The 16,595-nt window shown below is 41.9% G+C and overlaps 1 protein-coding gene across 5 annotated transcripts in view; it reads left to right on the top strand.

Annotated features, from left to right (window-relative positions):
* CSMD2 (CUB and Sushi multiple domains 2) overlaps positions 1-16,595 on the top strand; it is a 1,291,405-nt gene that overhangs the window by 1,176,058 nt on the left and 98,752 nt on the right. For all 5 annotated transcript variants that reach the window (XM_068268938.1, XM_068268934.1, XM_068268936.1 and 2 more), the window contains 3 exons: positions 952-1,032; positions 3,056-3,169; positions 9,589-9,777. In XM_068268938.1, the coding sequence (XP_068125039.1) occupies positions 952-1,032; positions 3,056-3,169; positions 9,589-9,777 (384 nt within the window). The remainder of the gene's footprint in view (positions 1-951; positions 1,033-3,055; positions 3,170-9,588; positions 9,778-16,595) is intronic.

Below are 16,595 nucleotides of genomic sequence, written 5' to 3'. Positions count from 1 at the left end.
TTGTGTCCATTGCAGTGATGGTACGCAAGGTCTGTTTATTAAAGTAAAACAGAGACGGAGGGGGCAGGAACATTTTTACTCACATGGGACTTCTTCCAGCCTTTTGTAGTCTGTCAGCTTCCTCTGTGTCCTCCTGATCGGATCTGTTGTCTTGCTGCAGCCAAATTAATGTCCGCTACACAGGAGCTACTGCGCAAGAGCTTTTCCGGACCGTGCACCTCCTGCACATGCAGAGTTTTAATTCTGTGTACAAATTGATTATGTGCAGAAAGCAACCAGCTTTGGTAGGGCGATCAAAGAGGCATGAGCAGTTGTTTATGAACGTTAGCTTGGCTGAAAGTGGCACAACGGATCAGACCAGGAAGACACAGAGGGAGCTGCCATACTACAGGGGCCTGGGAGAAGACCTACATAAGTAGGAATACACACACACACACACACACACACACACACACACACACACACACACACACACACACACACACACACACACACACACACACACACTTCAGGTACACTTTAAGCCAAAGTCAATGTGAAAGTGTCACATGCAATGGTCAAGAGAAGAGAAGGGGAAATTACTTGGGATAGTCATTATCTATGAAAATGTTGACCATTATGACAGCCAGACTGGACACAAACTGGAGCACATTTGCCCAAAATAACCAGTTACACTATATTGCTGCTGTTTCTGATCAGTTTATCTAGGCAACTCCTTCACTATTTGTCAAATTTTCTGCATAGGTGTTTTGAAATCAGCTCTAATGTTTCTTGCAGTATAGTAAGGGCTTTTCATCCCTGTATTTCTTCTTTCTTCTTCATTTTCTTGATGCAGGCAGAGCAGTATGTTACTTGGAATCTAGCATTAGAATATCATTCTATCAAATCTGCTCGGTTAATTAAATTCTTATTTCTCTAACTTTACTTTGTAACTTCTATTCTCTAAAACAGGATATCGTCTTAGGAAATGTAAACCCCCTATTACAGTGCCAAATGGAGAAGTTTTGTCTGGAAGTGAGGAGTTTCTAATGGGTGAGTATTCAAAAAGCTGTTTATACATTATACAAAATTATATCTTTCTATGTCTCCTGCAAAATGTATTCAAGGTGTCTTCATAATTTACTAAGCTTTAACACATAGAATTGTGCCTGTAATATTTCTAAAGGTGTGTACACACCTTTGACGGATGTCGCCCATCTGGTATCAGGACCTGATCCACTTAGGCAACATCACTGGGCCGGGCTGCTCTACACAAGCATGTCAGCTGTGTAGCTGACAACGTGATGTGTTGCTGTGGGGGTGAGGAAGGGCGACAGAGGGATGATGAGGGGCGTGTGCATGGTGGATGGGGGAATGGCACAAACAATGGGATTGGCATTGCTGGGGGAGAGTAGATCGGTCGGGTGGATCACCTGCAGATTGAGGGGTCACCGACTGCTGTACACACACCGAATTATCGGCTGAGGCGGTCGTTATCGGCCGCCTCAGCGACTTAAGTCGGCGTTGCCGTCTAAGTCTCCCGAGCGACCGCCGCTCGGAGACTGAAAGCGGGGCAGAGCTCCGCCCCCCGAGCAGGAGATGTGCGCGCGATCTCCTGCTAGCCCCATAGACAGCCATTCACACCAATCGGCGTGGAGCGATCCTGGGGCTGTCACACAGCTCCTGCCAATTGGCGTGGAGCAGTCGGCAAGTAGTTAATAAATGTAAAGTTTTTAGTATTACAATGAATGTACAGTATGTCCTTTATTGATTTCACCATTTAAAGTCCCTTTATTTATCATCAGTAGGTCTTATATATACATTAATCACGAATAAGCAAAAACAGAGGAGATCAGGAAGCGGACAACAACTTTGCCACCACTGTAGAAAACAGTGGTACACATAAACAGTAGGCTCACAAACTTAGCACATTTGATTTAAGCATTTTTTAAATAACCCTTTTTTATGTGTGCTTCCCTTTTTGAAATAGCATGAATTCACCTGAAAACAACTATAAATTAACATTATTTTATTCTTGCAATATTTGATTTACACCTGCCCTGCCCGGACCACAGTGAGTGTAATTTGAGAACTCCCTGTACAGAGGATATACTGTATATCAAATATTTAATTATTTGACTCATCGGGATAAAAAAATACAGAATTGCTTGAAGAAAAGAACAGAATTTTTTTTTCAAAAAAGCTTCAATAATTTATATATATAATCTTACCTTCTGTTACGATGTTACTATGCATGTCTTGCCTTCACCGAGTCTGTGCAAAATTAAGCTCTGTTTAATGTCAGCCTATAAATGTATTGGCCTGCAGAAGGAAGTTTATTAAAGTTTATTTATTTTTGATAAAGTAATGGCAACAGTACAATTAGTTGTTGATAATAAGTATCTTTCCTGTATCAACTTACTTTTGTCTAAAGACAAAATCTTTGGAAACAATTTTCATACATTAAATTCTCAGTTATGCTATAAACATATCGGTCAGTTTTGCCGTAAGGGCTTCACACTATGAGCGTTTGCATTTTTTTTAAAGCACTGACGATTTTGTAATAGATAGATGAAATCTCTCGGAAATCAGCCTTGTGATGCCGCATCCGCTGCCTCACTGCCTCCGTTGCTGCCCCTCTAGTGTAAATGTGCCCCACATGCATGCCTTTATACTTTACCTGTACGGTCCCTATCCATGTTAGGCTACCTCCACTTGCACCTCACAAATGACGTCACACACACCACATGCTATACATCAGCAGCATGTGAGTGCAAATGGAGGAAGCCGAAGATGCATTGGCATCGCTAAGGGCAACAACGGACAGGTAAAGGATAAATGCAGAGGACACATTTACATTAGGGGGACAACACCCGTAGTTCCATCGTTTTTGTTGAGGGTTCCATTATCGCACACCAGTACCACCGTGCACTTGATATAGCACGTTGGACTGAGATTTACCAGCACATCCAAACAATACATTAATGATACCTCAGTTCCATACCTCTACTGCATCCTATGCAATGAATATCCTGTGTCCTATTATCTACATGTTTATTTTCTGTTTTCCCTGTAGGTGATATTGTGCGTTACAAATGCCTCCCTGGGTTCACGTTAATAGGGCCTGAAATCTTGATCTGCCATTTGACTACACGGCTGCAGTTTGAGGACCCTCCTCCAACTTGTGAAGGTAATTTGTAAAATAATGATCACTCCGGTTATAGACCCTCTATGGCAGGGAATGATTGATCTGCCTTTAGGTCTACTTAACCACTTGAGGACCTAGGGCTTTCTACCCCTTAAGGACCGGCCACTTTTTTTCCATTCAGACCACTGCAGCTTTCACGGTTTATTGCTCGCTCATACAACCTACCACCTAAATGAATTTTGGCTCCTTTTCTTGTCACTAATAAAGCTTTCTTTTGATGCTATTTGATTGCTCCTGCGATTTTTACTTTTTATTATATTCATCAAAAAAGACATGAATTTTGGCAAAAAAATGATTTTTTTAACTTTCTGTGCTGACATTTTTCAAATAAAGTAAAATTTCTGTATACATGCAGCGCGAAAAATGTGGACAAACATGTTTTTGATAAAAAAAAACCCATTCAGTGTATATTTATTGGTTTGGGTAAAAGTTATAGCGTTTACAAACTATGGTGCCAAAAGTGAATTTTCCCATTTTCAAGCATCTCTGACTTTTCTGACCCCCTGTCATGTTTCATGAGGGGCTAGAATTCCAGGATAGTATAAATACCCCCCAAATGACCCCATTTTGGAAAGAAGACATCCCAAAGTATTCACTGAGAGGCATAGTGAGTTCATAGAAGATATTATTTTTTGTCACAAGTAAGCGGAAAATGACACTTTGTGAGAAAAAAAAAAAAAAAAAAGATTTCCATTTCTTCTAAATTGCGACAAAAAAAAATGAAATCTGCCACGGACTCACCATGCCCCTCTCTGAATACCTTGAAGGGTCTACTTTCCAAAATGGGATCATTTGTGGGGTGTGTTTACTGTCCTGACATTTTGGGGGGTGCTAAATTGTAAGCACCCCTGTAAAGCCTAAAGGTGCTCATTGGACTTTGGACCCCTTAGCGCAGTTAGGCTGCAAAAAAGTGCCACACATGTGGTATTGCCGTACTCAGGAGAAGTAGTATAATGTGTTTTGGGGTGTATTTTTACACATACCCATGCTGGGTGGGAGAAATATCTCTGTAAATGACAATTTGTTAATTTTTTTTACACACAATTGTCCATTTACAGAGATATTTCTCCCACTCAGCATGGGTATGTGTAAAAATACACCACAAAACACATTATACTACTTCTCCTGAGTACGGCGATACCACATGTGTGGCACTTTTTTGCACCCTAACTGCGCTAAAGGGCCCAAAGTCCAATGAGTACCTTTAGGATTTCACAGGTCATTTTGAGAAATTTCGTTTCAAGACTACTCCTCACGGTTTAGGGCCCCTAAAATGCCAGGGCAGTATAGGAACCCCACAAATGACCCCATTTTAGAAAGAAGACACCCCAAGGTATTCCGTTAGTAGTATGGCGAGTTCATAGAAGATTTTATTTTTTGTCACAAGTTAGCGGAAAATGACACTTTGTGAAAAAACACAATTAAAATCAATTTCCGCTAACTTTTGACAAAAAATAAAATCTTCTATGAACTCACCATACTCCTAACGGAATACCTTGGGGTGTTTTCTTTCTAAAATGGGGTCATTTGTGGGGTTCCTATACTGCCCTGGCATTTTAGGGGCCCTAAACCGTGAGGAGTAGTCTTGAAACGAAATTTCTCAAAATGACCTGTGAAATCCTAAAGGTACTGATTGGACTTTGGGCCCTTTAGCGCAGTTAGGGTGCAAAAAAGTGCCACACATGTGGTATCGCCATACTCGGGAGAAGTAGTACAATGTGTTTTGGGGTGTATTTTTACACATACCCATGCTGGGTGGGAGAAATACCTCTGTAAATGGACAATTGTGTGTAAAAAAATCAAAAGATTGTCATTTACAGAGGTATTTCTCCCACCCAGCATGGGTATGTGTAAAAATACACCCCAAAACACATTGTACTACTTCTCCCGAGTACGGCGATACCACATGTGTGGCACTTTTTTGCACCCTAACTGCACTAAGGGGCCCAAAGTCCAATGAGTACCTTTAGGATTTCACAGGTCATTTTTGTCTCAAGACTACTCCTCACGGTTTAGGGCCCCTAAAATGCCAGGGCAGTATAGGAACCCCACTAATGACCCCATTTTAGAAAGAAGACACCCCAAGGTATTCCGTTAGGAGTATGGTGAGTTCATAGAAGTTTTTATTTTTTTGTCACAAGTTAGCGGAAATTGATTTTAATAGTTTTTTTTCACAAAGTGTCATTTTCCGCTAACTTGTGACAAAAAATAAAATCTTCTATGAACTCACCATACTCCGTACGGAATACCTTTGGGTGTCTTCTTTCTAGAATGGGGTCATTTGTGGGGTTCCTATACTGCCCTGGCATTTTAGGGGCCCTAAACCGTGAGGAGTAGTCTTGAAACCAAATGTCGCAAAATGACCTGTGAAATCCTAAAGGTACTCATTGGACTTTGGGCCCCTTAGCGTACTTAGGGTGTAAAAAAGTGCCACACATGTGGTACCGCTGTACTCAGGAGAAGTAGTATAATGCGTTTTGGGGTGTATTTTTACACATACCCATGCTAAGTGGGAGAAATATCTCTGTAAATGACAATTGTTTGATTTTTTTACACACAATTGTCCATTTACATAGAAATTTCTCCCACCCAGCATGGGTATGTGTAAAAATACACCCCAAAACACATTATACTACTTTTCCTGAGTACGGCGGTACCACATGTGTGACACTTTTTTGCAGCCTAGGTGCGCTAAGGGGCCCAACGTCCTATTCACAGGTCATTTTGAAGCATTTGTTTTCTAGACTACTCTTCGCGGTTTAGGGCCCCTAAAATGCCAGGGCAGTATAGGAACCCCACAAGTGACCCCATTTTAGAAAGAAGACACCCCAAGGTATTCCGTTAGGTGTATGGCGAGTTCATAGAAGATTTTATTTTTTGTCACAAGTTAGTGAAAAATGACACTTTGTGAAAAAAAACCAATAAAAATTAATTTCCGCTAACTTTTGACAAAAAATTAAATCTTCTATGAACTCGTCATACACCTAACATAATACCTTGGGGTGTCTTTTTTTTCTAAAATGGGGTCACTTGTGGGGTTCCTATACCGCCCTGGCATTTTACAGGCCCAAAACCGTGAGTAGTCTGGAAACCAAATGTCTCAAAATGACTGTTCAGGGGTATAAGCATCTGCAAATTTTGATGACAGGTGGTCTATGAGGGGGCGAATTTTGTGGAACCGGTCATAAGCAGGGTGGCCTTTTAGATGACAGGTTGTATTGGGCCTGATCTGATGGATAGGAGTGCTAGGGGGGTGACAGGAGGTGATTGATGGGTGTCTCAGGGGGTGGTTAGAGGGGAAAATAGATGCAATCCATGCACTGGGGAGGTGATCGGAAGGGGGTCTGAGGGTTTGGCCGAGTGATCAGGAGCCCACACGGGGCAAATTGGGGCCTGATCTGATGGGTAGGTGTGCTAGGGGGTGACAGGAGGTGATTGATGGGTGTCTCAAGGTGTGATTAGAGGGGGGAATGGATGCAAGCAATGCACTGGCGAGGTGATCAGGGCTGGGGTCTGAGGGCATTCTGAGGGTGTGGGCGGGTGATTGAGTGCCCTAGGGGCAGATAGGGGTCTAATCTGATAGGTAGCAGTGACAGGGGGTGATTGATGGGTAATTAGTGGGTGTTTAGGGTAGAGAATAGATGGAAACACTGCGCTTGGGTGGTGATCTGATGTCGGATCTGCGGGCGATCTATTGGTGTGGGTGGGTGATCAGTTTGCCCGCAAGGGGCAGGTTAGGGGCTGATTGATGGGTGGCAGTGACAGCGGGTGATTGATGGGTGGCAGTGACAGGGGGTGATTGATGGGTGGCAGTGACAGGGGGTGATTGATGGGTGATTGATAGGTGATTGACAGGTAATCAGTGGGTTATTACAGGGGAGAACAGATGTAAATATTGCACTGGCGAATTGATAAGGGGGGGTCTGAGGGCAATCTGAGCGTGTAGGCGGTCGATTGGGTGCCCGCAAGGGGCAGATTAGGGTCTGATCTGATAGGTAACAGTGACAGGTGGTGATAGGGAGTGATTGATGGGTGATTGATGGGTAATTAGTGGGTGTTTAGAGGAGAGAATAGATGGAAACACTGCGCTTGGGTGGTGATCTGATGTCGGATCTGCGGGCGATCTATTGGTGTGGGTGGGTGATCAGATTGCCCGCAAGGGGCAGGTTAGGGGCTGATTTTTGGGTGGCAGTGACAGGGGGTGATTGATGGGTGATAGGTGATTGGCAGGTGATTGACAGGTGATCAGTGGGTTATTACAGGGAAGGACAGATGTAATTAATGCACTGGCGAATTGATAAGGGGGGGGGGGGGGTCTGAGGGCAATCTGAGCGTGTGGGCGGGTGATTGGGTGCCCGCAAGGGGCAGATTAGGGTCTGATCTGATAGGTAACAGTGACAGGTGGTGATAGGGGGTGATTGATGGGTAATTAGTGGGTGTTTAGAGAAGATAACAGATGTAAACGATACATTTGGGAGGTAATCTGACGGCGGGTTTGCGGGCGATCTAATGGTGTGGGTGGGTGATCAGATTGCCCGCAAGGGGCAGGTTAGGGGCTGATTGATGGGTGGCAGTGACAGGGGGTGACAGGGGGTGATTGATGGGTGATAGGTGATTGGCAGGTGATTGACAGGTGATCAGTGGGTTATTACAGGGAAGAACAGATGTAATTAATGCACTGGTGAATTGATAAGGGGGGGTCAGAGGGCAATCTGAGCGTGTGGGCGGGTGATTGGGTGCCCGCAAGGGGCAGATTAGGGTCTGATCTGATAGGTAACAGTGACAGGTGGTGATAGGGGGTGATTGATGGGTAATTAGTGGGTGTTTAGAGAAGATAAAAGATGTAAACGATACATTTGGGAGGTAATCTGACGGCGGGTTTGCGGGCGATCTAATGGTGTGGGTGGGTGATCAGATTGCCCGCAAGGGGCAGGTTAGGGGCTGATTGATGGGTGGCAGTGACAGGGGGTGATTGATGGGTGATAGGTGATTGGCAGGTGATTGACAGGTGATCAGTGGGTTATTACAGGGAAGAACAGATGTAATTAATGCACTGGTGAATTGATAAGGGGGGGTCAGAGGGCAATCTGAGCATGTGGGCGGGTGATTGGGTGCCCGCAAGGGGCAGATTAGGGTCTGATCTGATAGGTAAAAGTGACAAGTGGTGATAGGGGGTGATTGATGGGTGATTGATGGGTAATTAGTGGGTGTTTAGAGGAGAGAATAGATGTAAACAATGGATTTGGGAGGTGATCTGATGTCGGATCTGTGGGCGATCTATTGGTGTGGGGGGGTGATCAGATTGCCCGCAAGGGGCAGGTTAGGGGCTGATTGATGGGTGGCAGTGACAGGGGGTGATTGATGGGTGATTGATGGGTGATTGACGGGTGATTGACAGGTGATTGACAGGTGATTGACAGGTGATCAGGGGGATAGATGCATACAGTAAACAGGGGGGGGTGGTCTGGGGGGGGGTCTGGGGAGAATCTGAGGGGTGGGGGGTGATCAGGAGGGGGCAGGGAGCAGGGGGGGGATAAAAAAAAAATAGCGTTGACAGATAGTGACAGGGAGTGATTGATGGGTGATTAGGGGGGTGATTGGGTGCAAACAGGGGTCTGGGGGTGGGCAGGGGGGGGGTCTGATGGGTGCTGTGGGCGATCTGGGGCAGGGGGGGGAGAAATCAGTGTGCTTGGGTGCAGACTAGGGTGGCTGCAGCCTGCCCTGGTGGTCCCTCGGACACTGGGACCACCAGGGCAGGAGGCAGCCTGTATAATACACTTTGTAAACATTACAAAGTGTATTATACACTTTGTATGCGGCGATCGCGGGGTTAACATCCCGCCGGCGCTTCCGTATAGCCGGCGGGATGTTGCGGCGAGCGAGCGGTGACAGGCGCCGGCGGAGGATCGCGTCACGGATGACGCGATCGCTCCGCCCATGCCCTTAAATGGACCGCCGCCTCTGTGGGTGAGGCCGTCCTGCAGGGCTCCACTTCCCCGCCGCCCCTGTGTAGTGGGCGGTCGGGAAGTGGTTAATTAATTCCCATTAATGTTACACTGGTTTACAGTAACAAAAACTTGACATAGTTCTTATAACATATTAGTCATACAGCTCTCTGTATTGACAGCTCATCTTGTACATTACAAGATCAAAAGGGCAGAGTCTTCCCTTTATTGTTTCTTGTCTTTGCTGGATGCAGCCATATGCATTGGTTTCTAAAATAATAATAATATTAATGCATTTAAATTCCTACCTAGTTTAGAAAATGAAAGCCAGCTTCTAACTGTGTATTCTGGCTAACTCTCTCTGTTTTTCTGATTGTTATAATTATTATCACCTCTGTTTACAATACCATGTTGGAAGTGCTGTTTTTATATCAGTTTTTTTCTTGTTACCTACAGTACTGTGCCCTGCCAATGAGATCCTAACTGATTCCACTGGTGTGATTCTTAGCCAGAGCTATCCTGGTACATATCCTCAGTTCCAAACCTGTTCCTGGCTTATCAAAGTCGAGTCCGGATATAATGTAACACTCACCGTGGAGTACTTTCTGAGTGAGAAACAATACGACGAGTTTGATATCTTTGATGGTAAGCCAGATCTTGCAGTTTTTGCCTGGTTTCCAAATCCAACCAATCCCAGCTGTTAAAGGGGACCCAAACCAAACATTTTTTTAATTCAAAATATTTAGTTGCACCACTCTGACACATACAAAGATAAACAAACACTCCTTTAAGCCTATGAGCATTTCAGTGCATGCTTTTCACCCTTCTCTTTTCATAACTAGGGTTATACAGGTGGCAGCCATTACTTCTGAACTTAGTAGGAGGTTTTAGATCATGGGTGTGTTTGTCATCAGCTACCCTCCCTCACAGGGGCGTCGTCTATGTGAAATCTCACACAAGCTGAGATCACCTCCCCTGTGACATCATCAGTAGCAGCCTGTGTTTTGTTTTTTGTTTTTGATCTCCTCCACCAGTCTGCCGGATTCTCTCCCAGCAATATGAAAGGAAGGGAGGGGTTCCTCCAATAAATGTAAAATATTTTATATTTGACATCATGCAGCTGAAAAAAGGCTGTTATTGATTATTATAATTTAGAAAATAGATTTTATTTCTGAAATTATTATATTTTTTAATTTGGGTCCACTTTAAGGTGTACTGGTTCATGAAGGAAGGAACATACAATTATGTTTAATACTACATTATATGTGTTGAATACAGAGTAAAACTACGGTGAGCAATAATACAATAAAAAGAGTTGCATTGACACTTATTTACACAAAATTACATACATGTGTAGAGACCTTTTATGGGATTGTAATTACATGATGCAAGCAATGGGCTTGATTCACTAAGTGAAGCAAGTGGCAGGCAGGCAGGCAGCCTATTGGGCCAATGAAAGTATGGGGATCACATCCTTTAAATCTACAGGACCAGATGGGGCTGAGGGTGGGCTTATAGGAGCGGCTGGTACTTTACAAGGAGCATCCATAAGTTAGCAGCGCACGCTACTCAGCACTCCTGCTTGTAGCGTGCGCTGTGGATTTTTTAAGTCATGCTGCTCAAACTAAGCTGCGCTGCTTTAGCAGCCAAGTGAATCAAGCCCATTGTCCTTTCATTAAACCTGGCAATCTGAAAGGCCTCTCATACGCCAAAGTATCCAAAGTATGAGGCTAAGTTTAGAATTGAGAGGAATTACCAAGTTCATTTAGGGTTAACAATATACTTGGAGTTGTTTCAGGGCATTGATTTAAAGGTAGAGAAGTAAAAAAAACACTAGAAATAGCACACTCCGTTTGATAGGTTTGGAAAAAAAATCTACATATGATCTTTATTATGCATGATCAGTCCAATGACAAAACAAACGTCATGATAGTTTAATGTTTAAAAATTAAAAAGTACCCAATAAAACTCAATACTAAATACAGTTAGGTTCCACGTGCAAGCACTACACCTCAATTCAACTCCAGGTGTTTTATCTGCTTAAACGGACTACTATCGCAAAAAATTATAAAACTTTAAAATAACGTAAACACATACAAATAAGATGTATGTTTCTTCCAGAGTAAAATGAGCCACAAACGACTTTTCTCCTATGTTGCTGTCACTTACAGTATGTAGTAAAAATATGACAAAACTGACAGGTTTTGGACTAGCCCATCTCCTCATGGGGATTCTCAGGGTTTTGTTTATTTTCAAAAGCACTTAGTGAATGGGAGTTGCTCTGCCCAACTGCCAAAAAAGTGTACAAACAGGTAGAGTGGTGGTCTGCATCTTTATATAAATCCTTTTCAGGGACTGTTTCTTTAGAAATAATAAAAGCCTTGTGGAGAATCCCCCATGAAGAGATGGACTAGTCCAAAACCTGTCAGTTCTGTCTGATTTCTACTGCTTACTGTAAGTGACAGCAAAATAGGAGAAAAGTCATATATGGCTCATTTTACTCTGCAAAAACATACTTCTTATTTGTATGTGTTTAAATGTATTTAAAATTTTACAACTTTCGCAATAGTGGTCCTTTAATTGATAATGATAAAACCGTAATTAAAAAAATGCTATAGTTGCCTCACATTTTTAATTCACCCCACTTAATAAAAGCTGAAAGTCTGCACTTACACTGCATCTGAGATGTTTCATTTAAATCTAATTTTGGTAATACAGTATACAGAACCAAAATTCGAAAAAGCTGTCTCTGTCCAAATAGTTGTGGACCTGACTGCATAGTCAACTGTTTTTAAATGTTCAATGAATGCTGCACATATTAGAATTGGAAGTAACCATCACTGTGATTTGAAATAATGAGCTCCTGGATGAACCCAGATTCAGTATTGGGGCATAAATAGTGAGAAATTAGCTGTGCCACATATTCCATATATACAGTAAAACAATCGAAGTGATGGCACAGTTTAAATACCAAATAACATATCCACATATATGAATAATAAACCTAATGAATAAAAGTGCCAGTGCTGAACAAACATTGCAATATGCCCATGGAGGATAAAGTGCATAGTGAAACAATATATACACAGCCAAGAAAATGAAAGGAGCTGTGCAGGCAATGGCATTTTGGAGGGACAGAGGACTCCCAAAACAAACCCACTAGATCCGCAAGTGTTACCCTGCTTTTTAAGGAGGAGCAACTGTCTTGACAGTTGACATTGAGGGTTGCTCCTCTCTCTTTGAAACAGAGTGACCCCTGCGGAACTAGTGGGTCTGCTTGGGAAGTATGACAGCCATAAAACATTTTCCTGGCAGGGAATTGAGCTCATAAGAGCAGGGGATATACAGTATAAAAAAGGTCAATAGTTCATACATTTTAGCTCTCTGAGACACGAGGCCGACTGTGTTATTGAGCTGAGACAAAACAATAAATCTACTTTTTTAGGTTTTTAAACATAACATAAAATTGTGGGGTATCTAAAAGTCCTTTTTAAGGGTAGGATGGTAGACACAATTTTTTTATCTCTTTAATTTGTTTTTACTTAAAGAGAACCTGTACTGAGTAAAAATATTTAAAATAAACACATGAGGTAACTTCAAATGAACATTACAGAGTTACCTTGCCATCAGTTCCTCTCAGAAGCTCACCATTTTCTTCTAACAATAATCCCTTCCAGTTCTGACAATATTTTGGTGTCAGTAAAAAAGTAAAAGTTGGTGTCAGTAAATTATCAGTTGCTGTCAGTTATAGCTGAGAGGAAAACTGATGTACCAGGTAATGTCCATGTTTCCCTATGGCTGAAGTGGGCGATGTTACAGTTTAACTGTGTGCTGACCAGAAAGCTGTTATGGTTAATGGCTATTTTCAAAATGGAGGACGGAAAATTCCCTTGATCACAGTGAACTAACAGGACGCGGGACAGGAGAAAGACACTGAGGAGTAGTCTACATGGAAGGTAAGTATGACTTTTGTATGCTTATTTTGACTTTTAATTTTCAGTTCAGGTTTTCTTTAAAGAGAATCTGTATTGTTAAAATCGCACAAAAGTAAACATACCAGTGCGTTAGGGGACATCTCCTATTACCCTCTGTCACAATTTCGGCGCTCCTCGCCGCATTAAAAGTGGTTAAAAACTGTTTTAAAAAGTTTGTTTATAAACAAACAAAATGGCCACCAAAATAGGAAGTAGGTTGATGTACAGCATGTCCACACATAGAAAATACATTCATACACAAGCAGGCTGTATACAGCCTTCCTTTTTAATCTCAAGAGATCATTTGTGTGTTTCTTTCCCCCTGCAGCTATCTTCCACTGAAGTGTCAGGCTGTTTCTTCCTGCAGAGTGCAGACAGCTCTGCCTGTATGTAATTCCTCAGTATGTGAAAGCCCAGCCAGCTCAGAGGAGGATTTATCCAGCTTGTAAAAGATAATAGAGCAGAGAGAAGCTGCACTAATCTAAATAACACACAGCAGTGTTCAGAGAGGGGCCTGGAGGGGGGAGATGCATCACAGAACCACAACACTGAAGAACTTGGCAGCCTTCCAGACACAGGCTGACAAGTCTGACAAGAGAGAGATAAGTTGATTTATTACAGAGATGGTGATAGTAGAACGTTCTGCAGTAAGCCAGAACACATTAGAATAGCTTTTGGAACTTGTAGGATGATAAAAAACAGGATGCAATTTTTGTTACGGAGTCTCTTTAAAGGGACTCTGTAACAAAAATGTCATTGTGTTTTCTACCATCCTACAGGTTCCTAAACCTATTATAATGTGCTCTGGCTTACTGCAGCACTTTATACTATCACCATCTCTGTAATAAATCAGCTTATCTTTCCCCTGTCGGACTTGTCGTCCTGTGTCTGGAAGGCTGCCAACTCTTCAGTGTGATCTGCTATGCATGCCCCCTCTATGCACACTCCCCTGTGTGTGTGTGTTATTTACATCAGCCAGCTTTTCTCTGCTCTCTTATCTTTTACAAGCTGGATAAATCCTCTGTTCACATACTGATGAGTCACATACTGCAGAATTACAGACAACCGGGCAGAGTTGTCTGCAAGAGTAAACAAACAATCAGCTTGTAACTCTTCAGTGAGCTTCAGGGGGAAAGAAACACACAAATGATCTCTTGAGATTTAAAAGGAAGGCTGTATACAGCCTGATTGTGTATGGATGTATTTTCTATGTGTGGACATACTGTACATCAACCTACTTCCTGTTTTGGTGGCCATTTTGTTTGTTTACAAACAAACTTTTTAAAACTGTTTTTAACTACTTTTAATGCGGCGGGGAGTGGCGAAATTGTGACAGAGGGTAATAGGAGATGTCCCCTAACACACTGGTATGTTTACTTTTGTGTGATTTTAACAATACAGATTCTCTTTAAGGATCACTTTAAGCTAAAGCTTGTTTCACTTTTAAACTCCTTTCTTGTGCATGTTTACTAGAGCATATTTAAGTAAAAATATACAACATGGACATATTCTTATGTGGAGTCCAAAAATCACTGCCATATTAACTAACTATAGTAAATCTAGCTATAAACTGTTGCTAGGGTGGGTCTTTACAGTCCTGTCCTTGCCACTGATTTTACTGATGGGAAATCCTTCCCTTAAGTGCTGTTAAATCACATAGGCAGGTGTTCCTATAGGTAAAGACTCTTAAAACTCACCCTCCTGAAATCTTAAGTAAAACTAAAAAAGATATCTTCTGACCTGCTCCATTAAAAGTTCATGCAAGAACATATTTCCACCAGGCAGCAGAAGATAAAATGCTTGTTGAGCTATTTCTGGACAATAATTGTAACTTGCGTTTATAGAATTTCGCTGGTGAAAGTCCATTGGAACACATTGAGAGAGCATTCCATAACAGTGTACAAGTAGTATGTGGTTCCAAGTTAATCGCAGATATTAGCAGAAAGATAGTTTTAGCAGGTGCTACCTTTGATTGAATAAACATATGCGACTATCGCTAGCCAGCAACATGCTACAACTATCCTTTTTATGATATACAGGCCATCTTTTAGTTAGGTAGAAGTAGAAATGTCGTTAATAGAAACTGATTGCAAAGTAACAAGTGAAGAAATAGCGAAATAATTCTTTAAGATAAAATGGGTCATATCAAATTGTACCTATACTTTCCAGGAGCTAGTAATACAGGGACTGCTCTGCTCAGATGAGTCACACACTCGATTATGCAGTGGGGTCAAGGGAGATAGTTTTCAAGTCTAGGGGTAATTAGAGCTTGCTGTGGGGAGGAGTGTAATGTCTTTGGAAAGTGAGATTAATTGGATGCTTTAATGCTTTTATTACTTGGGAGAAGGATAAAGTTCAGAAGTTCATAAAGAAAAGGGCCAGAGGAACAGTTAATTATGTGACAGCTGAAAATTAATGTGGAATCTTCTGCACTTGATAAGAGTAAGGAGGAAGGAAAGGAACTGAGTGAAGTGCAAATTTGAGAACAGTGTATGGAATTATTGGTAGCTTACTGAAGCACTTTGTGATATCTTGAGCAGTTGTCTAGGTGTCACTGAGGAGGTATGATCATGTGTTCCTGGGAAATTTGTACTGAACATTTACAGTTTCCTTACTACCAGTATATGAATATTTGCAATAGATTTACTTAGTAAATATGCACAAAATTACCGGTAGCAAGGTGGGCATTTGAGTATGTTCAGTAACGAGGTTATGGTCGTTGCGCAAGTTCCTCTTTTTGTCAGTAATGTTTTGCAAAATGAATGTTTGCAGTTGTCTTCTACTGATGATAGACAATATAATGTGAACTGACTAATTTAATTCTATGAACAATATAACTAGATATGTTATTTTTTTACCTTTGGCTTTCTATTGATATCCCTGGGATGTCACGACAGAGCTCACAGCTCATCGAGCCACAAGCTGTTTCCAGCAGCTGATTATAAACTCTTTGGTGACATTTTCACATTGCTCTATGGTTTGAGAGTCCCTCTGACTTTTTTCAATCAATGATGCAAAGAACCCAAAAGTGCAGAATCTGATGGAACTGGCTCCTTCTCTAACAATCGTAATACATTTAATTTTGCCCAGAGCATTTCTACATATGGTAGTCACATAGAAATCAGAAGACATTTTACAGCTAATTATAATGCAACTCCTTTGTATCTGTTATATTGCCTTATATGTTGCCTCCTATTTAATAAACATAGAAAAAGAGGATACATGTTAGGTTGTCATATCGTCATGAGCAGATGCTATAGTAACACGTCTGTAGCCAGTCAGGTCTCATCTGTCATGTTGTGAGCAAACAAGACACAAACCCTGATGTGCTGTCTTCAGCTTCTCAACTCCTGCTGCCACGTTCTTTTCTATTCTTTTCACAGTTTATGAAGTTTACAGTCTTGCTAAATATAAACGCATAGTCAGAGAAAAGCTTGAAGTACACTCCTATATCTGCCATAATGTAGGAGAGACGCTTCATTTGCAGCT

The sequence above is a fragment of the Hyperolius riggenbachi genome, chromosome 2 (genome assembly GCF_040937935.1).
Source record: "Hyperolius riggenbachi isolate aHypRig1 chromosome 2, aHypRig1.pri, whole genome shotgun sequence".
NCBI lineage: Eukaryota > Metazoa > Chordata > Amphibia > Anura > Hyperoliidae > Hyperolius > Hyperolius riggenbachi.
The sequence above is the reverse complement of the archived record's forward strand: the minus strand, read 5'-3'. Positions and strand labels throughout refer to the sequence as shown.